Source organism: Ovis aries, chromosome 20 (genome assembly GCF_016772045.2).
Source record: "Ovis aries strain OAR_USU_Benz2616 breed Rambouillet chromosome 20, ARS-UI_Ramb_v3.0, whole genome shotgun sequence".
NCBI lineage: Eukaryota > Metazoa > Chordata > Mammalia > Artiodactyla > Bovidae > Ovis > Ovis aries.
The window spans coordinates 20,554,842-20,581,551 of record NC_056073.1 but is presented as its reverse complement, the minus strand read 5'-3'; the positions used below and the strand labels follow the sequence as shown (position 1 = coordinate 20,581,551).

General features: G+C 39.1%; 1 protein-coding gene across 6 annotated transcripts in view; it reads right to left on the bottom strand.

Annotated features, from left to right (window-relative positions):
- The window catches only part of CD2AP (CD2 associated protein), an 87,903-nt gene that overhangs the window by 43,926 nt on the left and 17,267 nt on the right, over positions 1–26,710 (bottom strand). For 4 of the 6 annotated variants that reach the window (XM_060403680.1, XM_060403681.1, XM_015102740.4 and 1 more), the window contains exon 2: positions 15,148–15,308. In XM_060403680.1, the coding sequence (XP_060259663.1) occupies positions 15,148–15,308 (161 nt within the window). Of the gene's footprint in view, positions 1–4,154; positions 4,461–15,147; positions 15,309–26,710 lie in introns of those variants that run through there. The other 2 variants (XM_015102742.4, XM_060403683.1) reach the window with 1 other exon arrangement.

Sequence of the window (26,710 nt, the reverse complement as noted above, 5' to 3'; positions counted from 1 at the left end):
ATATAATACATCTTCTGAGAACAAAAGACACAAAAAGAGGAGGAAAACAATATATATATATATATACACAATCTACAGTGCCTAAGGAAAACTCAGGATTACAGCCTTACACATACACAGTGCCAACTAAGCCATTATCAAAAGTATCAGGTGAGTTTAGGGTCTAAGCAAAATTACAGATAAGGTAAAGTCCACTTTAGGCTCCACCCCACTCCATCTCTGGAACCTCTTCCTGCTACAGTTTACTACCACCAGATATACAATCTCTTTCTCTCTCTCGCTCTCGCTCGCTCTCTCTCTCACTCTCCAATCTCTCTCCCCCTTTACCTCCCCCTTCTCTCTCCCTCTCTCTCTCTACTCTAGTCCCCCATTCCTAGACACACAGTGCCTCCAAATTATTCTTCAGCTATCATCTTAAATATTGATTTTATTGAGCACCTATGAAGGGTTGTTAGTAAGGCTTCTACTGTTTCTTCCTTCTGCCCTTTATTTTGATGCTACAAAAGTGCTGCACTCAACGTGCCAGCAAATTTGGAAAACTCAGCAATGGCCACAAGACTGGAAAAGGTCAGTTTTCAGTTCAATCCCAAAGAAAGGCAATGCCAATGAATGCCCAAACTACCAATGAATGCCCAAACTACTGTACAACTGCACTCATCTCAGACACTAGCAAAGTAATGTTCAAAATTCTCCAAGCCAGGCTTCAACAGTACATGAACTGTGAACTTCCAGATGTTCAAGCTGGATTTAGAAAAGACAGAGGAACCAGAGATCAAATTGCCAACATCCACTGGATCATGGAAAAAGCAAGAGAGTTCCAGAAAAACATCTACTTCTGCTTCATTGACTATGCCAAAGCCTTTGACTGTGTGGATCACAATAAACTGTGGAAAATTCTGAAAGAGATGGGAATACCAGACCACCTGACCTGCCTTCTGAGAAATCTGTATGCAGGTCAAGAAGCAAGTTAGAATTGGACATGGAACAACATACTGGTTCCAAATCAGGAAAGGAGTATATCAAGGCTGTATATTGACACCCTGCTTATTTAACTTATATGCAGAGTACATCAGAGAAATGCTGGACTGGATGAAGCACAAGCTGGAATCAAGATTGCCAGGAGAAATATCAATAACGTCAGATATGCAGATGACACCATCCTTACGGCAGAAAGTGAAGAGGAGCTAAAGAGCCTCCTGATAAGCATGAAAGATGAGTGAAAAAGCTAACTTAAAACTCAACATTCAGAAAACTAAGATCATGGCCTCTGGTCCCATCACTTCATGGCAAATAGATGGGGAAGCAGTGGAAAGAGTGTCAGACTTTATTTTTGGGGGCTCCAAAATCACTGCAGATGGTGACTGCAGCCACGAAATTATAAGACACTTGCTCCTTGAAAGAAAAGCTATGACAAACCTAGACAGTATATTAAAAAGCAGAGACATTACTTTGCCAACAAAGGTCCATCTAGTCAAAGCTATGGTTTTTCCAGTAGTCATGTATGGATGTGAGAGTTGAGCTATATAGAAAACTGAGCGCTGAAGAATTGATGTTTTTGAACTGAGGTGTTGGAGAAGACTCTGGAGAGTCCCTTGGACTGCAAGGAGCTCCAACCAGTCAATCCTAAAGGAAATCAGTCCTGAATATTCACTGGAAGGACTGATGCTGAAGCTGAAACTCCCATACTTTGGCCACCTGATGTGAAGAACTGGCTCATTTGAAAAGACCCTGATGCTGGGAAAGACTGAAGGTGGGAGGAGAAGGGGATGACAGAGGATGAGATGGTTGGATGACATCACTGATTCAATGAACGTGAGTTTGAGTAAACTCCGGGAGTTGGTGATGGACAGGGAGGCCTGGTGTGCTGCAGTCCATGGGGGTCACAAAGAGTCGGACACAACTGAGCTACTGAACTGAGACTGAGAATCAGCCAGTAAATAAAATATTGACATATTAACACTGTAACATCTCTTTCCTACAAATTTGGCTGACTTTGAAAATGACTCCAGAGATGCAGTAAGAATGAGCCCTCACTTAAAACAGGATCATGTACTGACAAAGCAAAGTCAGAAAACTAAACCTCACTGTACAAATAAGGGAAGTCTTCTACACAACAGGTAATGTCAATACAGAACCAGTCAAGGAAAAAATACAGCGTGGATGATTGCCATATAGATAAGAATGTAGTACACATTGATTTGCTTGTTTTCATAAGGATAAGAAAGTAGGGTAAGGAGTAGGAAGTAATAAATTAAAGGAAAAGATAAAAAATATAAGCAAGTAAGAAGCAGCTTTAAAAAGGTGGAAAGGATAGTTACTCTTGATCTGAGGAAAAGAAGAATACTTAATTCCAATCACATTAATTAAAAAAAGATAGAAGGTTCATCAATAAAATTCATGAACCACTCCATCATGTTGAAATATACCTATTTTATAATTTGATTATCTAATCATGGTCAGTGAACGACCATGATCTGAAAATAGGAAGCAATTACCTCTAGAATATAGAAGCAAAGGTCACAAAGAATAATAAAAACCAGATCAGATGGCAGGAGCATTCTTTTACTTCTCAGATGAAAGAGGCAGATAACTTAACCAACAAATCTCTAAACAGAGTTACAGTTCTGCTTATGCTAATTAAAATCTGAGGAATACAGTAGTCCCTCCTCATTCATAGGGTCTCAAGACCCCCAGTGGATGCTTGAAAATGCAGCAAACTGAGTCTTACACATACTATATTTGTTTTCTCCTATGTATACATACCTAAGATAAAGTTTAATTTATAAATTCAACACAGTAAGAGATTAACAACTGATAATAAAACAATTATAACAATATACTCTAATAAAAAGTTACACGAATGTGGTTTCCATCTTTCAAAATAACTTACAGATATAATACCTTCTGCATCTTAACTATGCGCTTATCACACACTGTGGCAGTGACTTTTCCAGTCTCAGGTAAGACAGCAAAACTAGCAAGAATTCCTTCTCTCTTCTTCACAATTTCACAGACAGAAGATTCATTCCTACCGTAGATCTTAGCAACCTCAGCTGACAACTTTTTCTTGTTTATTAAGCGTTCACACCTTTTCACTCATATGCTTTCTACTGGCATATCCGAGTGGTCAGCATCACTACTCTTGCACTTTGGGGCCATTATTAAATAAAATAAGGGTTACTCGCCCACAAACACTGGGATACTGAGACAACTGATCTGATAATCAAGAGGGCTACACCTAAGCGACTAATGAGTAGGAGACGCTGGACAAAGGGATGATTCACATCCCAGGCAGAAGGGTGCACAGTTTAAAACATGACTTATTTCTGGAATTTTCTGCTTAAGTATTTTCAGACCACACTTGACTGTGGGTAACTAAGGCTTCAGAAAGCAAAACCAAGGATAAGGAGGGGACTACACTTAATTACTTTTAACATTCAGCATTTCCAAAAGTGTTACCTAAAACTAGTACCTTCAACTTTATAGAAGTATAAGTCAGAAGATATGAAGTGATATTACTAAAGAAAAGAAAAATAAGCAAGATTACATGTTTATTTGATACACATCCACTGCTAAAGGTCACATAAAATCAAACCATCATTTATTTCATTCAAATAATAATTCTTCCTATGGAAATACTGGAATAAGATTTTAAAACTAAATCAAAATGTGATATTTAAAAAACAAACAAAAAAATCACTGAAACTCTTTCAAAGCATCCATCTCATCATCATCTTATTTCCCATATTGCTACTTCACTTTTTTTAAAAGCAGTTTTAAAAAGATGTGAATAAAGATTTAATGTCCACTTAGCCATTTAACTTATGAAATCTAGAAATAAAATGAAAACAAACGTTTTTGAAGGCAAGATAAGTTGTCACACTACATAATATTTAAGAAAAAAGCAGGTGCAGTGATTTGAATATTTTTTTCTAAACCAGAAAAAAAAATTTGTTCAGAAATTTAGGTCTAAACAAGAGTAAACAGCTGAATGATTTTTACTTACTTACCGGCTAAAGTGTGAATAACTTCTGTTTCCTTGTTCCTTATTATACCAGAAAGTCTAAAACATTATTATCAAGCTCTGAGAACTCTTCAAAAGGGACAAAAATCCCACTTTATATAAAAAATATAAAGAACAGCAATTCACTTACCAGCTCTGAAACATCTTCTGTGGACATACTCATTTATTTTTTAAAGCACTAAGGTAAAAACCGTATTATTAACAGATCTTAGAATAACCTGTAGCACCACCACGGTATAAGTATAGTGCTCACAGGAAAGCTGCTTCAAAGCTCGAACATTATTAGCATCTCCTACCACAAATACTCTCGGGCTAATACTCGAGTCCAACTAATAAAAATAATTTCTTTTCACCTCCTTTATATCTTATTACATTGATATTTCTCTGGTTCCTCCGTACTGCCCCGTGTTTCAACACTGGTCAAACTTTCAAGTGTACCTTGAATAGTAATGCTCCTCCCACTCTCCTGCCCAACCTCCTCTGACTCACTCTCAGTGAATCAGACCATGGCCTCTACCATACCCGGCACTCCTCAGTGAACAGAGTCCACTAACGCTTAGTAAATGCATACAACTAGTCAGCTGCACTATTAGCTACTCTCATGGTTATCTTAACCTTCAGAAAAAGTGAAAATTGCTCAGTCATGTCCAACTCTTTGTGACCCCATGAACTATACAGTCCATGGAATTCTCCAGGCCAGAATCCTGGAGAGGGTAGCCACTGTTCCCTTCTCCAGGGGATCTTCCCAACCCAGGGATAGAACTCAGGTCTCCTGCATTGCAGGTGGATTCTTTACCAGCTGAGCACTAGGAAGCCCTAACCTTCAGAAGAAAGGTATAACTTAAAGGGTATCAAATATGCTTATTACCTTTTTACTGAACACTAATCTACTCTTATGTTAAAGGTAACTAATATTACATTTTTCTGAACACTAGCTTTATAACCACAGCTTAAGGGAAAAACAGCTATTCCAACACCACTTCTAAAAGGAGAAACACCTATATCGTGCGAGTTTTTAGACTGCTAAAAACATGCATTATAATCTCTATTAAAATGCATCACCATCTAGATTATCTTGTGGGAAGATGGAATACATACACTTTTCCCTACTTCTCTCACTAACCACAGTTTAAATTCGGAACATTACATAGACATAGAATACAGAATAAAGAAGAAAATTTGACAGCATCAAATGTTAATGAGAACATTAAAGAAAAACACTCATTACACCACTGGTAGGAGTTTAAATTAGCATATTTATTTAGTGAGAAACCTGACAGTTGATGCAGCAAATTCTTAGCTATGCACATAATCTACAAAGGGATGTTCATTGCAGCACTGTTTTTAATAGCTAAATTAGAATATAGCTAAATATTCATAAAATATGCTAAAGACATAAAATGGAACACTATATGGCTATTACAAATTGAATCCTAAAGGAAATGAACCCTGAATAATCACTGGAAGGACCGATGCTAAAGCTGAGGTTTCACTATTTTGACCACATGATGTGAAGAGCCAACTCATTGGAAAAGACCCTGATACTGGGAAAGACTGAAGGCAAAAGGAGGTGACAGAGAATGAGGTGGTTAGACAGCATCACCAATTCAATGGACATGCATCTGAGCAAACTCTAGCAGACGGTAACAGTGTGCTGTAATCCATGAGGTGGCAAAGAACTCGACACAACTTAGCAACTGAACAACAAAGGAACTTCTGGCATATGTGCTGCTGCTGCTGCTGCTGCTGCTGCTAAGTCGCTTCAGTCGTGTCTGACTCTGTGCGACCCCATAGACGGCAGCCCACCAGGCTCCGCGTCCCTGGGATTCTCCAGGCAAGAACACTGGAGTGGGTTGCCATTTCCTTCTCCAATGCATGAAAGTGAAAAGTGAAAGTGAAGTCACTGAGTCATGTCCAACTCTCAGCGACCCCATGGACTGCAGTCTACCAGGCTCCTCCGTCCATGGGATTTTCCAGGCAAGAGTGCTGGAGTAAGGTGCCATTGCCTTCTCCGTATTTATGCACAGGTAAATACATATAAAACTGTGTTAGAAGGATACACACAGCTTCAGAACACAGGCAACTGGGAGAAAGAGAAATGAGAAGAGGGTAATAAGAAAAAAACTCAGTGTTATATGCCATGTTCTCTTTATTATAAAGTCAACGCTCTGAAGCAGAAAATAACAAAGTGACAACACTCTTACATTAAGCTCACAGATTCTTGTCCTACAGTTTTTGTAAAATATTTTCTAAATCATATATACAGATGAACTAACATTGCAAAGAGACACTGAAAACAGACATGTTAGCCACACACAAAAAATTTACAGTATCTATCATGTTTCGTAACAGGCTACAAACATGATGTGACCTTTCTATCCATCTTCCAGCCCTATTTAAATGCTGCTTTTCAGTACAGTTATTCAAAACAGTAACAGCAGCATGAGTTTTCTGCAGGAAGCCTCACTGTACCGTCGACACCACAGTTCTGTGTTTACAAAGCACCATACTACTGTCCCACTGAAAGCTTATTTTCCAGTAGACAAAAAAATTACAATTTTTCCCTGAAACTTCTAATGCGCATCTGAAATGCTAAAGCCAACTACCTTACTAAACTGTGGACTCTACACTGTTGTTCATTACCTGTGGTTAACTTTTTGATAAAAATTCTGCTTTCAGCCTCTTCAATAAATGGGGCTGGGAAAACTGGACAAGTACATGTAACAAATGAAATCAGAACACTTCCTAACACCATACACAAGGATAAACTCAAAATGGATTAAAGACCTAGACGTAAGACCAGAAACTATAAAACTCAGAGGAAAACATGGGCAGAACGGTCGATGACATAAATTAAAGCAAGATCCTCTATGACCCACCTCCTAGAGTAATAGAAATAAAAACAAAAGTAAACAAGTGGGACCTGATTAAACTTAAAAGCTTTTGCACAGCAAAGGAAACTATAAGCAAGGTAAAAAGACAGCCCTCAGAATGGGAGAATATAATAGCAAATGAAACAACTGACAAAGGACTGGCTTCCAAAATATACAAGCAAATCATACAACTCAATACCAGAGAAACAAACAACACACCCAAAACATGGGGAAAAGACCTAAACAGACATTTCTCCAAAGAAGGCATACAGACGGCTAACACACACAGGAAAGGATGCTCTACACTGCTCATTATTAGAGAAACACAAATCAAAACTACTATGAGATATATCACCTCACACCAGTCAGAATGGCCATCATCAAAAAGTCTACAAACAATAAATGCTGGAGAGGGTGTGGAGAAAAAGGAATGCTCTTACACTGTTACCGGAAATGTAAACTGATACTGCCACTATGGAGGACAGTATAGACATTCCTTAAAAAATTAGGAATAAATTCATCATATGACCCAGCAATCCCACTCCTAGGCATATGCCCTGAGGAAACCAAAACTGAAAAAGACACAGGTACCCCACTACTGAATGAAGCACTACTTACAATAACTCTAACACAGAAGCAGCCTAGATGCCCATCAACAGACGAATGGATAGAGAAGTTACGGTACATATACACACTGGAATATTACTCAGCCATCAAAGGAGCACATTTGAGTCAGTTCTAATGAGGTGGATGAACCTAGAATCTATTATACAGAGTGAAGTGAGTCAGAAAGAGAAAGATAAATATTGTATTCTAATGTATATATATGGAATCTAGAAAAATGGTACTGAAGAATTTATTTACAGGGCAGTTAAGTGAAGAAGACCTAAAGAGCCTCTTGATGAAAGAGAAAGAGGAGAGTGAAAAAGTTGGCTTAAAGCTCAACATTCACAAAACTAAGATCATGGCATCCAGTCCCATCACCTCATGGCAAATAGATGGGGAAACAGTGGAAACAATGGCTGACTTTTATTTTCCTGAGCTCCAAAATCACTACAGATGGTGACTGCAGCCATGAAATTAAAAGATGCTTACTCCTTGGAAGAAAAGTTATGACCAACCTAAATAGCATATTAAAAAGCAAAGACATTACTTTGCAAACAAAGGTCCATCTAGTCAAGGCTATGGTTTTTCCAGTGGTCATGTATGGATGTGAGAGTTGGACTAAAAGCTGAGCGCCAAAGAATTGATGCTTTTGAACTGTGGTGTTGGAGAAGACTCTTGAGAGTCCCTTGGACTGCAAGGAGATCCAACCAGTTCTTCTAAAGGAGATCAGTCCTGGGTGTTCACTGGAAGGACTGATGTTGAAGCTGAAACTCCAATATTTTGGCCACCTGATGCGAAGAGTTGACTCATTTGAAAAGACCCTGATGCTGGGAAAAACTGAGGGCAGGAAGAGAAGGGGATGACAGAGGATGAGATGGTTGGATGGCATCAATGGACATGGGTTTGGGTGGACTCTAGGAGTTGGTGATGGACAGGGAGGCCTGGCGTGGTGTGGTTCATGGGGTCGCAAAGAGTTGGATATGACTGAGCAACTGAACTGAACTGAACTGAATGAAGAAACAGACATAGAGAACAGACTCATGGACATGGGGTGGGGGGAGAAGGTGAGATGTATGGAAAGAATAACATGGAAACTTACATTACCATATGTAAAATAGATAGTCAATGGGAATTTGCTGTATGGCTCAGGAAACTCAAACAGAGGCTCTGTATTAATCCAGAGGGGTGGGATGGGGAGGGAGATGTGAGGGAGGTTCAAACAGGAGGTGATATATGCTGCGTGGGTGCAGGAGGGACTAGAGGAGCTATTCCACGTTCAAGGTCAGGAGGGGCAGCGGTGAGGAGATACCTCTGGTCCAAGTTAAAGAGCAGCAGCTGCGCTTTGCTGGAGCAGCCATGAAGAGATACCCCACATCCAAGGTAAGAGAAACCCAAGTAAGACAGTAGGTGTTACAAGTGGGCATCAGAGGGCAGACACACTGAAACCATAATCACAGAAAACTAGTCAATCTAATCACAAAAAGACCACAGCCTTGTCTAACTCAAAGAAACTAAGCCATGCCCGAGGGACCACCCAAGATGGGCGGGTCATGGTGGAGAGGTCTGACAGAATGTGGTCCACTGGAGAAGGGAATGGCAAACCACTTCAGTATTCTTGCCTTGAGAAGCCCATGAACAGTATGAAAAGGCAAAATGATACTAAAAGAGGAACTCCCCAGGTCAGTAGGTGCCCAACATGCTACTGGAGATCAGTGGAGAAATAACTCCAGAAAGAAAGAAGGGATGGAGCCAAAGCAAAAACAATACCCAACTGTGGATGGGACTGGTGATAGAAGCAAGGTCCAATGCTGTAAAGAGCAATATTGCATAGGAACCTGGAATGTCAGGTCCATGAATCAAGGCAAATTGGAAGTGGTCAAACAAGAGATGGCAAGAGTGAATCAGCGAACTAAAATGGACTGGAATGGGTAAATTTAATTCAGAGGACCATTATATCTACTACTGCAGGCAGGAATCCCTTAGAAGAAATGAAGTAGCCATCATGGTCAACAAAGAGTCCGAAATGCAGTACCTGGATGCAGTCTCAAAAATGACAGAATGATCTCTCTTCGTCTCCAAGGCAAACCATTCAATATCACAGTAGTCCAAGTCTATGCCCCAACCAGTAACGCTGAAGAAACTGAAGTTGAACAGTTTTATGAAAACCTACAAGACCTTTTAAAACTAACACCCAAAAAAGATATCCTTTTCATTATAGGGGACTGGAATGCAAAAATAGGAAGTCAAGAAACACCTGGAGTAACAGGGAAATTTGGCCTTGGAATGCAGAATGAAGCAGGGCAAAGCCTAATAGAGTTTTGCCAAGAAAATCCACTGGTCATAGCAAACACCCTCTTCCAACAACACAAGAGAAGACTCTACACATGGACATCACCAGATGGTCAACACTGAAATCAGATTGATTATATTCTTTGCAGCCAAAGATGGAGAAGCTCTATACAGTCAACAAAAACAAGACCAGGAGCTGACTGTGGCTCAGATCAAGAACTCCTTATTGCCAAATTCAGACTGAAATACAAGAAAGTAGGGAAAACCGCTAGACCATTGAGGTATGACCTAAATCAAATCCCTTATGATTATACAGTGGAAGTGAGAAATAGATTTAAGGGCCTAGATCTGATAGATAGAGTGCCTGATGAACTATGGAATGAGGTTCGTGACATTGTACAGAAGACAGGGATCAAGACCATCCCCATGGAAAAGAAATGCAAAAAAGCAAAATGGCTGTCTGGGGAGGCCTTGCAAATAGCTGTGAAAAGAACAGAAGCAAAAAGCAAAGGAGAAAAGGAAAGATATTCCCATCCGAATGCAGAGTTCCAAAGAATACCAAGAAGACATAAGAAAGCCTTCCTCAGTGATCAATGCAAAGAAATAGAGGAAAAAAACAGAATGGGAAAGACTAGAGATCTCTTCAAGAAAATCAGAGATACCAAGGGAACATTTCATGCAAAGATGGGCTCGATAAAGGACAGAAATGGTCTGGACCTAACAGAAGCAGAAGATATTAAGAAGAGGTGGCAAGAATATACAGAAGAAAAAAGATCTGTACAAAAAGATCTTCAACCAAGATAATCACGATGGTATGATTGCTCACCTAGAGCCAGACATCCTGGAATGTGAAGTCAAGTGGGCCTTAGAAAACATCACTACAAACAAAGTTAGCAGAGATGATAGAATTCCAGTGGAGCTATTTCAAATCCTGAAAGATGATACTGTGAAAGTGCTGCACTCAATATGCCAGCAAATTTGGAAAACTAAGCAGTGGCCACAAGACTGGAAAAGGACAGTTTTCATTCCAATCCCAAAGAAAGGCAATGCCAAAGAATGCTCAAACTACCACACAATTGAACTCACATCACACGCTAGTAAAGTAATGCTCAAAATTCTCCAAGCTAGGCCTCAGCAATACATGAACCATGAACTTCCAGATGTTCAAGTTGGTTTTAGAACAGGCAGAGGACCCAGAGATCAAATTGCCAACATCCACTGGATCATGGAAAAAGCAACAGAGTTCTAGAAAAACATCTATTTCTGCTTTATTGACTATGACAAAGCCTTTGGGTGGAATAAACTGTGGAAAATTCTGAAAGAGATGGGAATACCCGACCACCTAACCTGCCTCTTCAGAAACCTATATGCAGGTCAGGAAGCAACAGTTAGAACTGGACATGGAACAACAGACTAGTTCCAAATAAGAAAAGGAGTATGTCAAAGCTGTATATTATCATCATGCTTATTTAACTTCTATGCAGAGTATATCTTGAGAAACGCTGGGCTGGAAGGAGCACAAGCTGGAATCAAGATTGCCGGGAGAAATATCAGTAACCTCAGATATGCAGATGACACCACCCTTATGGCAGAAAGTGAAGAGGAACTAAAAAGCCTCTTGATGAAAGTGAAAGAGGAGAGTGAAAAAGTTGGCTTAAAGCTCAACATTCAGAAAACGAAGATCATGGCATCCGGTCCCATCATTTCATGGGAAATAGATGGGGAAACAGTGGAAACAGTGTCAGACTTTATTTTTGGGGGCTCCAAAATCACTGCAGATGGTGACTGCAGCCATGAATTTAAAAGACACTTACTCCTTGGAAGAAGTTATGACCAACCTAGATAGCACACTGAAAAGCAGACATTACTTTGCCAACAAAGGTCCATCTAGTCAAGGCTATGGTTTTTCCTGTGGTCATGTATGGATGTGAGAGTTGGACTGTGAAGAAGGCTGAGCGCTGAAGAATTGATGCTTTTGAACTGTGGTGTTGGAGAAGACTCTTGAGAGTCCCTTGGACTGCAAGGAGATCCAACCAGTCCATTCTGAAGGAGATCAGCCCTGGGATTTCTTTGGAAGGAATGATGCTAAAGCTGAAACTCCAGTCCTTTGGCCACCTCATGCGAAGAGTTGACTCACTGGCAAAAGACTCTGATGCTGGGAGGGATTGGGGGCAGGAGGAGAAGGGGACGACAGAGGATGAGATGGCTGGATGGCATCACTGACTCGATGGACGTGAGTTTGAGTGAACTCTGGGAGTTAGTGATGGACAGGGAGGCCTGGCGTGCTGCAGTTCATGGGGCCGCAAAAAGTTAGACACGACTGAGCGACTGAACTGAACTGAACCGAACTGATGGCTGATCCATGTTGAGGTTTGCCAGAAAACAACAAAATTCTGTAAAGCAATTATCCTTTAATAAAAAATAAATTCATCATAAATAAATATACGGCTAAAAGAAAATTTTTAAAAATTCTGTTTTGTAATAATTTTATGCTTACAGTAAAGTTGCCAAGGTACTGCCCACAGTTCCCATATATCTCCCATATATATGCCACATTGATACCTGGCCTAACTTTATTACACTTGTCAAAACTAAGAAATTAACACTAGTACATGACTACTAGCAGAACCACTGGGACTTATACAGATTTCACAGGTTTCCCCTAACATCCTGTTTCTGCTCCAGCAGCCAATCCGGGACACCACAATGCATGTGTTACTATGGTCCTCAGTCTCTTTTCAACATCAGTCTCTCAGGCCTTCCTTGTTTTTGAATGACCTTTAAATTTTTGAAAAGTACTGATCAGATAGTTGTAAAATGTTCCTTAACTTGGGTCAGTCTGATTTTTTTTCTCACAAATGGACTGCAATGATAGGTTTGGGAGAAGAATAAATACCAGAGGCTGAGTAGATACATGGTATCAGCATAATTTATTTCTGATGATGTTAGCCTTGATCACTTGGTAAAGGCAGTATTTGCTGAATTTCTCCACTGTAAAGTTGCCATTTTTCTCTTTCATCTATTCTTTAGTCCAACCTACACTTGAAGGATACTTGGGGGTGGGGACAGTATTTACAAATATTATTTGGAATAATTCTGTAAGATTTATCCTTTCTATTCCATTACTTACATAACAATCTATTTATATCAGCATTCATTTATTTAGACTCGTGCATTATCTATCTGCTTTTCAAATACTAGGTTATTTTGATGTTCAACCAGCTTTCCAGTTGGCACCTATGTTGCCTTGACATGGCCCATCATTTTGTTTTTTTCCAAATTCTTACTCTTGGCACTACTAGCTGCTCCAGGCTCATCCTGTGAACACCGTGTTGCAGCCACAGGATCAGCCATAGGATCACTCCTCCCAGGAGCCTCCTTTTACTGGAAAATGATATTCTGAAACCAAGATCTGAGCACCAAGCGTACTCACTGGTACTGGTGTGTCACTGCTTCCAGGCCCTCAGTGGAAGAAATGAGGAATATATATATGCCTGTGTACTGACCGGCGTATAAACACACACATATAGAATTATTTCTGTATGTATCTGTATATATTTTAAATTAAACATGAGTTCATGCTAATGTCTCCCAACTCTAGTCCACCCTGTGGTTCATTTTAATCCCAGATTAAGCTTCCCTCCATCTCCAAGCAAACACAAACAGCATCCTCTACGAGCAGGCAGTTCATTAAATCCAAGTTCTACAATTAGCTGAACTGTAACAGGACAGGAAAATATATTTTAAGATGGGAGTCCCATGACAGGTCATCTCCACTACTGTGACCACATGTCAGCACAGGGACTACCTATCAGCACACAATTCAAAAGAGAACCATAGTAATACTTCAGACTAAGTTCCTTTTTTTTTTTAACCACTGTTGTATTACTTCAACATATTTTTCCTGAAAAGCCACTTTCCCCACTCACCCCAAAAAAAAGAGAGAGAGAGAGGAGAGGCCAATGTTGCAGCTTACTACAGACAGACTAGACTAAAGGCAGGCCACTTTAAAAGGAAGAAAACAAAACCATTATGTGATTTTCCTTATATCATTCTACCAACAAAGGCAGATTTAATTTGACTGTGTTTAAATGCAGTTATTCTACTTCAATTTTGACAGCATCTGCTTTACACTCCATTTTAGATTAGAAGAAAGTCAATTTGTAAAGTAAAAAATAAACAAAAGAGCTCAATTTCTACTACAGCTTTTCTCAGGTCTTTTGAGAGGTAAAATGTAGTTAGTTCACCTTCTCTAAAATCAATTAACAAAGTATGTGTTCATACTTAGTAAAACCGCAGCTGAGCAAATATTTATGAAGCATTCACACTGCACAGACATTCTAACAACTACTCTGTAAGTTGGACAAACCAAATGAGAGATAGACTCGAGCCTTCCCAGAAGAGCTCACAGCCACAAATTCATGAGAAGAGGGATGTAGCTGAATGTAAGAAAACTAATCTAGAAAATAAAGACAACTATAGCAGTGTTAGTTGCTCAGTCGTGTCCAACTCTTTGCAATCCTACGATCTGCCCATGGAATTCTCTAGGCAAGAATATGGCGTGGGTTGCCATTCCCTTCTCCAGGGGATCTTCCCAGCCCAGGAATTGAACCGGGATCTCCTGCATTGCAGGCAGATTCTTTACTGTCTGAGCTACCAAGGAAGCTCTGGGTTAAGACTATTATAAATGGCGTGTAAATACACAGATATCTTTTACTTCTTTTTTCCTCCTCTAAACTTCTGAGAACTTTTTTAGTTTGTAATATATTTAAAAATCTTGATTGTTTTCTGGCAGAAGTGACTAGAACATTATTTAAAAAGGAATGACTGCTACAATGCTAAAACTTAAAAATAAGAAGACAAGATTCTCAGAGGGGTTAGAAGAGCAGCGAAACCCAGGAAGTGTTTTTCCTCACACTTGAGTAAAGAGGCAACTATCTCAGATTTCAGTTCAGATTCTGTTTTATTAGCTAACCAACCCTGGGTAAACACCATTTAACCTCTCAACCTACATGTCATCGATTTAAGATGGGGCTATCATCTGCCCTACTTCCTCCACAGGACGTTTAGGATTAAATGGAAATGTAGACAGCAAAGCTCTTTGCAAATTACACAGTGCTAACACACACACACACACGCACACGCACACGCGCACACACACACACAGAGTTTTATAATTCCCCAGGACACCAGGCAACAATAACATTCATTACAATGATACCTGAGTCTCCAGTTATTTTAATTCCTCAGATGAAAAATTTATCTAAAACATTTTTGTGTTAAAAATATGTGTCTGCATTTCTTCAAGATTAAATCCTATGGAGCAACAGCAAGGAATTAACCGAGAACACTTACCTTAACAAAATTATCAGGAAACATTCCTCTCCTCCCGTTCAGTTCCCCTTCCAGCCATCCTTCCTCCTGCAGCTTCCTCACGTTCCTGATGACTTCCCCAACTCGGATCGTTAACTCATCATCATGGATAGCATCGTAGTCATACTCCACAATATAGTCAACTAAAAAAAAAAGAAACAAACATCTAAAAAACTTAACTCATGAAATACTACTAACCATATTAATAAACTTAAAACTAAGGAACCTATTTAGCAATGATTAATACAACAAAGATACCATCAAGGCTTACCTCAGTTTTTAATATTTGGCTACATCCACAAATTTCTTTTTTGCCTAACTATAATGCACAGTACCAGTGTTAAGGAGAAACTTCAACACAACGTACAATTTATCTCGTCAGTTATTCTGCCTATCAGCTATACATCCTTTGTGACAAACTCTAAGCAGGTCCCCACGATACCCATCTCTTGATATTCATGCCCTTGTGTAATCCTCTCTCCTTCAGTGTGAATGTGATCTATGACTGACTTCTAATCAACAGAATATGACAAAGATGACGGATTGTATGTGATGACATAAGGCTGTAATATCCCCTTGCTAGGAAACTCTGTAACTTCCTGGCTTTGAAGTCGCAAGTTGTTTTGTTGAGCTGGCCTATGGAGAGGGCCACGTGCAAGTAACTGAGGAAGTCTCTGGATGAGAGCCCACAAACAACTGAGGCCCTCAGTCCAACTGCCCACAGGGAGCTGAATAATGCCAGCAGCCTCATAAGCCTGGAAGCAGATCCTTCCCCAGCTGAGAAGCCGGCCATGAGCAATACACTGACTGCAGCCCTGCAGAGGACACAGCCATGCCCGGACTGAAGAAACCACAAAAACCGTGAGATAAAAAATGTGTATTATTTTTATCTGCTAAGTTTGTGGCGATATTTTTCACAGAAGCGTAGAAAATGAATACACCCTGAAATGAAAACTGTTAAGGATTTTAAGGTTATAGGACAGCATATAAGCATACTATTAACATTTTAACTAGTTATACCACCATTACCTTTTCTTCCTCCTATAAGAACGATTAAGAAAAAAGAACACATATACACAACTACACCAAAAAAGAAAAAAAAAAAGGAAAGGGAGTATAGGCAGACACTGTTGGCTACCAAACAAACAGCCATTCCCACACCGACTCCTCCTCCTTCTTCCTTTCTCGCTGAACCCTGATTTTGTTCAGGTATTCTGGAACCCTGTACTTTTACAAGTGAAGCTTCTCTCAGACTCAGAGGATTAAACCCAGAGGGTTACACTATTGTAGATCAGTACTTCTCAAATACTAACGTACAATCAGGTCATCTTGTTGACTCTGGGAATCTTGCTTAAGCGCAGACTGAGTAGGTCCCGGGACACCTAACACTTCTGGTCAAGGAGACAAAGGTCTGAAGAGAACTGATTTATAGCAGGTGCTCCCTAGGTGGCTCAGTGGTAAAGGATCCACCTGCCAATGCAGGAGATGCAGGGACACAAGGGATGCAGGTTCAATCCCTGGGTCAGGAAGATTCCCTGGAGAAGGAAACAGCAACCCACTCCAGTATTCTTCCCTGGGAAATCCCAATGACAGAGGAGCCTGGTGGGCTAAAGTCCACTGGGTTGCAAAGTATCAGACACGACTGAGCATGCACACAGATCACACACAGATTTATGGTAATCTCATTCATATTCTCTCTCTCTCTCTCTCTCTCTCTCTCTCTCACACACACACACACACACATACACACACACACACACACACACACACACACACACAAACTGGTTTTCAAATACAGGTATGATGGATTGATTCAGACCAATACAATGTAAGTAGGGGTTCTTGAAAGGTTTTATTTGACCTTATAAACAAAACACAAGGAAAGAGTGTTCTCCTACAGACTTTGGATATTCTTCATTGAAAATGTAATGGCCAAAACTGCTACAACTGGATTAGACAAGAAAAACAGCAGACAGGCTTAGAATACAAGAAAGGAAAGATGAAAATGGCTTGGATCTTTACTAGACTGATCCAACTGCTAAGCTAACCAGCCCTATAACTTTTAGATTTCTTGTTACAGAAGCAGTTTTTTTTCTTAACTTTTAAGTAAATTCTAGACGAGATTTGTATTTGCAGCTGAAAACATACCAATCTGAGAAGGGAATTAGCAAGAAATTTTAAATTCCTGAAAATGGATCTATAAATGATAAAGCCAGAGCTCAGAAAACTTAAGGAAACTATAACTGAGACATCAAACTGCTCTGCAGAACCCCAGAAAGGCCAGAAATTAAGAAAAGGAGCGCTCATGGGAAAAACAGAACTGAAAATAGGGAAATTAACATCTCATGGAAGAGCTGAGACCCATTATTAACCACAACAGTTCTGAGACAACAATGGTACATAGGCAGGTTATTTTTCTTCAAAGGTAAAATACTAACGGGTTAATCTCAGAAACACACACACACACACTAGTCTGGGGGAACTTGTAAAGCCACTATGGATGAGTGATGGTTTCCTAGAAAAATGACTTCTGATAACCCAGAATTTAGAGGTCTCCAGAGCAATGGGTGGTTTCCAACCTACTAACTCTAAAATAAAATTTAAAAGTCATATCCATATAAAGAGTTCCCAATCGGCTTTTTGCTTTTCATTTATTCATAAATATGAATAGTAGACAACAGTTAACCATGAAAGATGATGATAAATTGAAAAACTACTCCTGGATGAAGCACACACCAACCTCTCCCCTTCCAGAATGATTCAGTACTAAAGTCATTAGGTATAGAAAAGCACAGTAGGGGGAAGGGAGACCAAGGAGGCAAAGGAGTCTGAGAAGGTGTGAGAAGACAGGGACCAGCCAGAGTAGAGAAGGTATCCAAAGCTAGGGCAGGGGTGGCAGCAACGCCATCAGAGCCAAATAGGGTGAGAAGGGTGTCCGTCTGTGGTGGTTCCCCAAGTGCAGCCTATCACAACTCGAAGGTAGGGTGAGGAAGGCGTCCATGCAGAGGCGACATGATATGGTATGCAGGTCCCAATCACAGTGGTGAGGGCATCCAAGCTGATGGGCAGCTTGGTGAGGAATGTCAGAAGCCACACTGTATTGGGGGTAGGGCCAGATCACCATGCAGAGGAAAGGTAACCTAGACGGAGGGTGGAGGTCACCTAGAACGAGGTCGAACAGCCCATGCCAGAGAAGAGGGTGTCCATATAAGGGTGGGGAACGACTGGTTACCTCTAGGAGAGTTCATCAAATAAATTAAGGACAATGGAAGCCAAGTTTCTCTATGAAAGGAAGGGAGTTACAAACATAATGGGAAAAGACCTCACTTAATCCTATGATACTAAATGGAAATGAGAAGTATTACCATGAACTCATGGTTTTCAATACATAGACATTCACATACACATAAAACACAAATGTACCACACAGGCATACAAGCTCTATCCACTGAAAGGGCCTGAAACCACAACCTCTCAATAAGCAAACCTAATACTGAGATCTTATAAAAACCACTTTCTACTGAAACAAACCAGGAATCCTTGGGAAGATATGCAATTCTAGGGCTTAGGCAGGAAAAGTACAAGATAAACCTGGAACACAGTGTTATGCCAGAAAGCAAGGAAGTTCTCAAAGAAAGATAAGCTGATGTCCAAGGACACGGAGAAGTAGTATCAGAACAGATCCTACTGGCCAAGTCAAGACAATCTGAGCGTCAAAATAAATGATGAAAAAACTAAAATAAAATAAATGATAGTGTAACAATATACCCCACTGAATAAAGCAAAAAAAAAACCATGAGTCCACACATATACAAATAAATGTTTATTTCTTACATTTTATAATTGAACTGTGATTAAGTAAAAGATCCTGATCTGTAGAAAACACTAAAATATTCAGGAGAAAAGCATCAGTCAGGAAAAAACTCTTTGCATTGGACTTTAAACATTTCTACAACTTAATGTCTAAAAATTTTTAAAGATTTAAACTGAACAAATTTGTACCCTCAAGAGATATAATAAAGTTCCTAAAATCAGAAGAGAATGTTACTTAAAAAAAGAAATATGAAAAGAAAAAGCATTTGGCAATATATCTTCCAACAAGTCGTATTATTTTTTTTTTTGCAAAGGTAGAGACAAACCCAAGAAAATTTTATCAAAACGGGTAGAGAGACATAAAGAAAATATACAAGAACAGACAAGACACAGATAATCAATTCAACACCCAAATAACGGCTCTAGGGGAAAAAAGAGAAAACAGAGAATAGGTAATGAAATAATAGAAGAAAATATTCCAAAGCTATATGAAACAAATCTTCAAATAGAAAGGGGTCTGTGAGAGTCCAGTACAACAGAAAAATTAAAAAGTAACTTCTTGGGAGTGGGGGGCGGTGAACTCAGAGACTGGGACTGACATATACACACTACTGATACTATATACGAAATAGATAACTAACGAAAACCTACTGTGTAGCTCAGGGAACCCTACTCAGTGCTCTCTGCTATGTTGTGTTTAGTTGCTCAGTCATGTCCGACTCTCTGCAAACCCATGGACTGTAGCCCACCAGGTTCCTCTGTCCGTGGAATTCTCCAAGCAGGAATACTGCAGTGGGTTGCCATGCCCTCCTTCAGGGGATCTTCCCAACCCAGGGATCGACCCAATGCTCTATGGTAGCATAAACAGAAGGAAATCCAAAAGAAGAGGAGACGTGCATGCACACACACACAGCTGATTCATTCTGCTATATGGTAGACACTAACACAACGCTGTGAAGCAACTATATTCCAATTAAAAATTAATTTTAAAAACATATCCTAGAAATTTCTCTGAGAAGAAATAAAAGGTTCATATACAAAAGAATGAAATCATATTCATGAGGAGACTTCTCACTGGCAACACCAGATTCCAAAAAAGAAAATAAAAAGGCAAAGCTACCTAAGTACTGAAGAAAAATGTATTCCATATTCAAGATATAACATTTTCAGACAGACAAGGACAAAGAAAATTAATTCCTACATACGCAATTTGGCCACTTGATGCAAAGAGCCGCCAACTCAATGGAAAAGACCAATGTTGGAAAAGACTGAAGGCAAAAGGAGAACAGGGCAGCAGAGGATGAGATGGCTAGATAGCATCACTGACTCAATGGACATGAATCTGAGCAAACTCCAGGAGACAGTAGAGGAGAGAGAAAACTGGCGGGCTGTAGACCACAGGGTCGCAGAGTCAGACACAACTCAGCAACTGAACAACACAATACATAGGCAATTACATGTATTATCTGACAAAATAAGAACCAAAAGAGAGGGTACAAAATTCAAGAACCAGTGAAGCCAGTTTTAGAGTAAGAAAAGTTCTAAGACAGTAATTGTGCAACAGATCTAAGGAACAGTCTAGATTAAGCAGGAGACAGAAAGTTGAGGAAGTATTTGGGGGCAAAAAAGAAGCAACAGCCAGACTGTGAAATTGTATACCATCCTTAAGAATCTGGAATTCAAAGAGACAATAAAACTATAAGGAGAAGAAAAACTGAAGAGACTAGAAACTTCTGAAAAGGCAAAGAGCTATACACTGTTGAAAATATAACCATCATATACACTACTTGGCTGCAAAATTACAAGTATTTACATGGTCATAACAACAGACTAGTTATTAATTTTAACATTGAAAACCAACCTATAACAAAACAAGAAGACTATGTTATGGTTACAGAACAAAATGTAAATATTAACAAGACTCCACATTATAGGATAAAGTAAATATTGGGGAGGTTGATAAAGAGAAAGGTAAATCTTCATCATACAAACTTCTAAGTCCAGAAATAATGTGTTAGTTGCTGAAAAAGAAATAGAAGTATAACTATAAAACTCAGAATTCAGAAAGGTATCCAAGAGACAAATAAAACCGTATCGGGATAAACAAAGAACAGAAGTGAGATTACAAGTAAGCCAAATCTTTACCTATCATATCAGAAGGTTAAAAAACGCAAGTATCCAATCAGAGACAGCTACATAAACTTATTTAGAAATACAAAAGCCAAAAAAATCAAAACTGAAAGATTAGATAGTTCTAAGTTGTTTCCCTCCGGAGAATGAGAACAGAGGAAGAGAACACTAAGGCAAGGAAATACTGCTTTTCCATTGTTGTTGTTCAGTCGCTAAGTCATATCCAACTCTTGGTGACCCCATAAACTGTAGCATGCCAGGCTCCTCTGTTTTTATAGCATATGCAGGTATTACTTCTATAAGATTTTCTTTTTTAAGAAAGCACTAAGTATTAAAGGCGGCTTGTCCAATATTATTGTAAAGATGTTTATAACTCATGATTCTATGTTTCATAATTTAAAAGTTTATTGAGTCAAAGATAATTTATTTCTCCTAAAGAAAACACCATATGGTAAATAAGGTTAAATTCTTGCCCTTTTATTTTAACGTCTGGCCACACCACACAGCAGCACGTGGGATCTCAGTTCCCCAACTAGGGGCTGAACCCATGGGTTCATTGCGAGCACAGAGTCTTAACCACTGGACTACCAGGAAGTCCTTGCCGTTTTAAACATCTTTAATTAGGCTTGTAATATCATTCTAAATAATAAAGGTTATAAAACAAAGGTACTATAATAACTTATTTTTGTAAAAAGGGAAGAAACAAACATATGCACAGAGAAATATAAAGAGTTACATTCCAAAATGTTAACAGATGCCTGAAGGGATCTAAGATGCTGTTTGTTATCTCTTTTTAATATAATATTTCACCTTTAGTAAAGAATTAAGACTGGGGCGGCAGACTGGGATTTTGGGGTTGACACGTACTCATTGCTTTATTTAAAAGGGATAATCAATGAGGACCTACTATATAACAGCAGGAAGCTCTGCTTGGTATTTATTCCGTAACAACTAAATGGGAAAAGAATCTGAAAAAGAATAGATACATGTAGATGTATAACTGAATCATTTTGCTGTTCACCTGAAACTAAAACAACATTGTTAATCAACTATACTCCGATTTAAAAAAAAAAATTAATCTCATCCGAAAGAGAGGATAAGACTTGGCCTCATCCTGATCTCTAGGAAGAGTTTTTTTGTTTATTGAGGGATTCTGAAGTTCCTCAGGCACCTTTGTTGCCTGAAGACTTTATCATACAATGTCATTACGGTGGGGCTTCAAACCCTGTTGCAGCTGTTCTACCTCTGGAAGAGCTAGACACTAAAAAGGTCAGTTACCCGGGAGTCACCTGTATCTTTCCAATAAAACTCTGGACACTAAGACTCAAGTGAGCTCCCTAGTCGGCAATACTCTCCATGCTATCACACATCCTCGCCAGGACGTAACGCCACCCAAGACTTTAGAGAGACAGACCGACACGCCAGGTACCTTCCTGAAATCTGCCCCAGGCTTCCGTCCCCTTGGCCAACCTTAATCTGTGTCCTTTTACAAAAGAATACCATCCCCAAGAGCATAACAGCTTTCAATGAGTTCTGCAAACCCAACCAACCAACTGTCAGATGTGAAGGCAGCTGTGGGAATCCCCAAAGTCTGCAGCTGTCCTAAGTGAGAGCATTCTTAGAAACAGTAACCCACTGAAATACTGAAAAATCCTGAAATGATTTTTCTACAATAAACATACACTAGTTAGGTAAAAACAAGTTACTAGGAACACTGATGCTCACTAGACAGTGTGTAACAATGATACGTGCAGAAAAGCTCAAACAGTTTAAATAAAACTTCACTTAATTCACAAGTCTGCTATACCAAGAATCAGTATCCTCCATGTTGTGGAAACTCAAAAAATTCATTATTTTAAATTTCAAATTAAACAAAACTCTTTCACCACTTAGAACAACTGTATTTGACTGACTAAATTTATTTCTTCACTTTAAATGGTTGCTTAAAGTGAAGAAATACATGTTGACTAAAAACATTTGGAAGGAAAAAAATAAAAAGAAGAGAACATGGACATCCTGAAAAACACTCCAGGATTACAAAAGGTATACAGACCCTATCTGTCACTGATGCTCTTTCCCCTGACCTACTCTCCCACAAAACCAATCATTTAAGATGACACTTTCTGGTTGTGGATTATTCATTGTTCATTTCAATTGTGACTGCTTCTGAAAGAGAATGTACAATTTAAATTTGGCTATGTAACAGTTTCTTTTTAAACTGTGAAGAAAGCTATCCAATTTAAGCAGATATGACATTTTAGCATTTATCTGATCAGTAGGGTAATAAAGATTTTAAAACACAGCAACAAAAGACTCAATATAAAAGAACACTAGATAATCTGCACCAAATCTCACAGGATGAAATATAAAAACCCTGGATGAAATATAAAAATCACCTTCTTAGGAAGATTAAATGACTAAAAATGTAGCAATTTTATCAGATGAAACTGAAGTGAGCACTGGAAATCTACACACACAGTTTGAGATAGGACCCAAATAAATGCACCCAAGCACTGTACCCCAGTTTAACGTTATGTGGGTGACTCAGGAAACCTCACACCAAGACAAAAGAGAAGAAACCAGAACCCTCTACAACATCCAGAGACAAGGAAATATAAGCTGGCATGTAAAGCGAAAAAAAAAAAAAAGACTAAAGTAAGTACCTAGGGAAACAAGAAATAACAAACATTTCAATGAATTCCAAATACTGAACGCATCACATACAGACTTTAAAATGATGGCATTTACCATGTTCAGAGATATAAATTACAGCTTGGAAAAACTGTCACAAAGCTCAATAGCACAGATGGTGAGAAAATCAACTTGAACCACAAAAGTATTCTAGAATTGAGAAAGACAATAACCAAAACTAGGAACTCAATGGATAAATTTTAAAGTATATTAGACAAGGCTGCAGAAAACTAGCTGAAAGGCAGACAGGTAAATAGAAACTAACCAAAATTAAGCCAAAGACAAAAATATAGAAAATAGAGATGAGAATGTAACAGAAACAGAAGATATAGTAAACCAGTCTAACATATTTAATTGGCGTCCCAGAGGAAGAAAAAAAAAAAAAACTATCTGAAAAGTTAATAGCTATGAACTCACCAAACTGATAAAAGATATCAAACCACAGAGTCAAGAAGTCTAAGCAATTCCAAATGGAATAAACAAAAAGAAACCTGCAACTCAACACAGTAAATCTGCCAAATAGCACAGAGGAAAAAGAAAAAAATTCTCAGGAGACAAATTTTAAAAGGTTACCAAGGAAGCAACACTTAAAATGGGCTCCTCAGGAGCAACAGTGGAAGCCAGAAAGCAGCAGTTTCATATTTCCAAAATGCAGAAAGAAAATAGCCGCAAATCGTAAAATCTGAACCAGAGGGGAAAACTCCTTCAAAACACAAGAACAGACAAGCAAAATCGGAGTTTGTCACTCTGAAAGAAACTCTGAAGGTGTTCTCTGAGCACATCAGGAAAAGAGGAACACAGCCAATATCCAGAGAGATTCACTAAGTGAAGGGAGAGTGGTGAACACATAGGCAGATAAACACCGAGTAAAATAAAAACCTGACTCAGAATGGACTGAAGACTTACAACCTGAAACCATGAAACTCCTCACAGAAAACACAGGCTGTAGGCTCCTTGTCCTCAGTCCTGGGGAAGATTTTCTGGATATGACATCAGAAAGCAAAGGCAACGAGAGGAGAACCAAACAAGTGGAGCTGTATCAACCTAAAAGCTCCAGCACAGAAAGGAACTCGTCAACAAAGTGAAAAGACAACCTACAGAATGGGAGAAAGTATCTGTAAATCATATGTATTGAAAGGGATTAATAAGCACTCATACAACTTAAAAGCAAAGACACAAAAAGAAAAGGCTAACCAAAAAAAATCTGATTTAAAAATGGACAGAGAATTGGAAGAAACATTTTTCCAAAGAAGCCATACATACAGTCAACAGATCCAAGAAAAGGTACTCAACATCAGTAATCATCAGAGAAATTAAAATAAAAACTTCCAACTATAAAATAAGTCCTGGGAATGTAATGCATAGTGACTTTAATAAAACTATACTGCATATTTCAAAGTTGCTAAGAGAGTAAACCTTTTACAAGTTCCCATCACAAGAAAAAAAACTTTGTAACTATGTATGGTGACAGATCTTAGCTAGACTTACTCTGATGATCATTTCTCAAAACATATAAATATCAAATCATTATGTTGTACACCTGAAATACACTGTTATATGACAGTTATACCCCAACAAAAAGCCTAAAGAAGAAGCAGAAAACGGAGGAGGGAGGCTGATGAGGAAATTTAAAATATAGGAAGATTAAAATAATAACAGCTGTATAAATCAGGAGTTAAAGTAGCCTAAGACTCTTGCATGATACAAATGGAGAGTAAAAGCAATAATTAACATTAGATATTTAAAAGATAAACATGCATGTGTTAATCACTAAAATAATACAGTATAAAATGCCAGATCCCCACCCCACCAAAGTGAAAAAACAAAAAAACTCGGCTTGCGATTTCAGTTCCAACATGAAAGAAGCTCGGAGACTGTCACACTCACCCTTATGAGAAAAAATTTAAACAAGCTAAACAATCAATGACTTTCCGTGGGCCCATCAGAGAAGTGAGGACAGGGGGCAAACCACCATCTCAAGATACAGAGACACAGGCACCTCCAGAGTCACAGTTAAGATCTGCTAGATCATTCCAAGCAGAAAACACTGGCGTCATCAGCTGGTATGAATACTGTATTAGTTTCCCAGGGCTAACATAGAAACTATCACAAACTAGGGTGACTTCAAACAATAAAACTTTTAAAATTCTTTCACGGTTACATTTTTGATGGCTGGAATACAAAATCAAGGTATCATCAGGGTTGGATCTTTCTGAAGACTGATGAAGAATTGCTCCATGCTCCTCTCTTGGCTTTTAGGGGCTGCCAGCAATCTCTGGCATTTCTTGGCTGGCATAATTCCAATCTCCATTTCCATGGCCCTCCCCTTCTGTGTCTCTGTCTCAAATCTGCTTCTCCTTACTCTTAATAAGGATTCCAGTCACTGGATTTATGGCCAACCCTAAATCTAGGATATCATCTTAAGATCCATAGTTACCAGGGCAGGACTTAGACATAACATTTCGGGGCCAAAAAGTCAATCTACTACAAAAATTTAAAACACAAACTCCGATGAATTTCTGGAGGCCAAGTGTGAAACAGCCTAAGAGCAGAAAACTCCTAGGGACCACAGTATCAGCAGGCCCCCACCTTTTGTGGGTTTTACCTCCAGGAACCCCATCGGGTTCTCACAGTGAAGAATCTATAAAGATCTCCTTGTGGTTCTGGCAAGGAGGAAAGGAAAAGCAGTCACTGTGAAATAACCACTAACCCAAACAAAGACCTGCTCTCCAGGAAAAAGACTTCACCAGGTCCTGAGTCCACCACTGGAAAGGGTATAACAGCATTTCTCTGATTCCAGTCCCCTCTTTCCTTTCTGTCTCACACGGAGAAGCGGGGAGATAGACATCACAGACCCAGGACAAAGACCCACCAAAAGTTTCATTTTAAGATTATAGGATGCTTCCTCTCC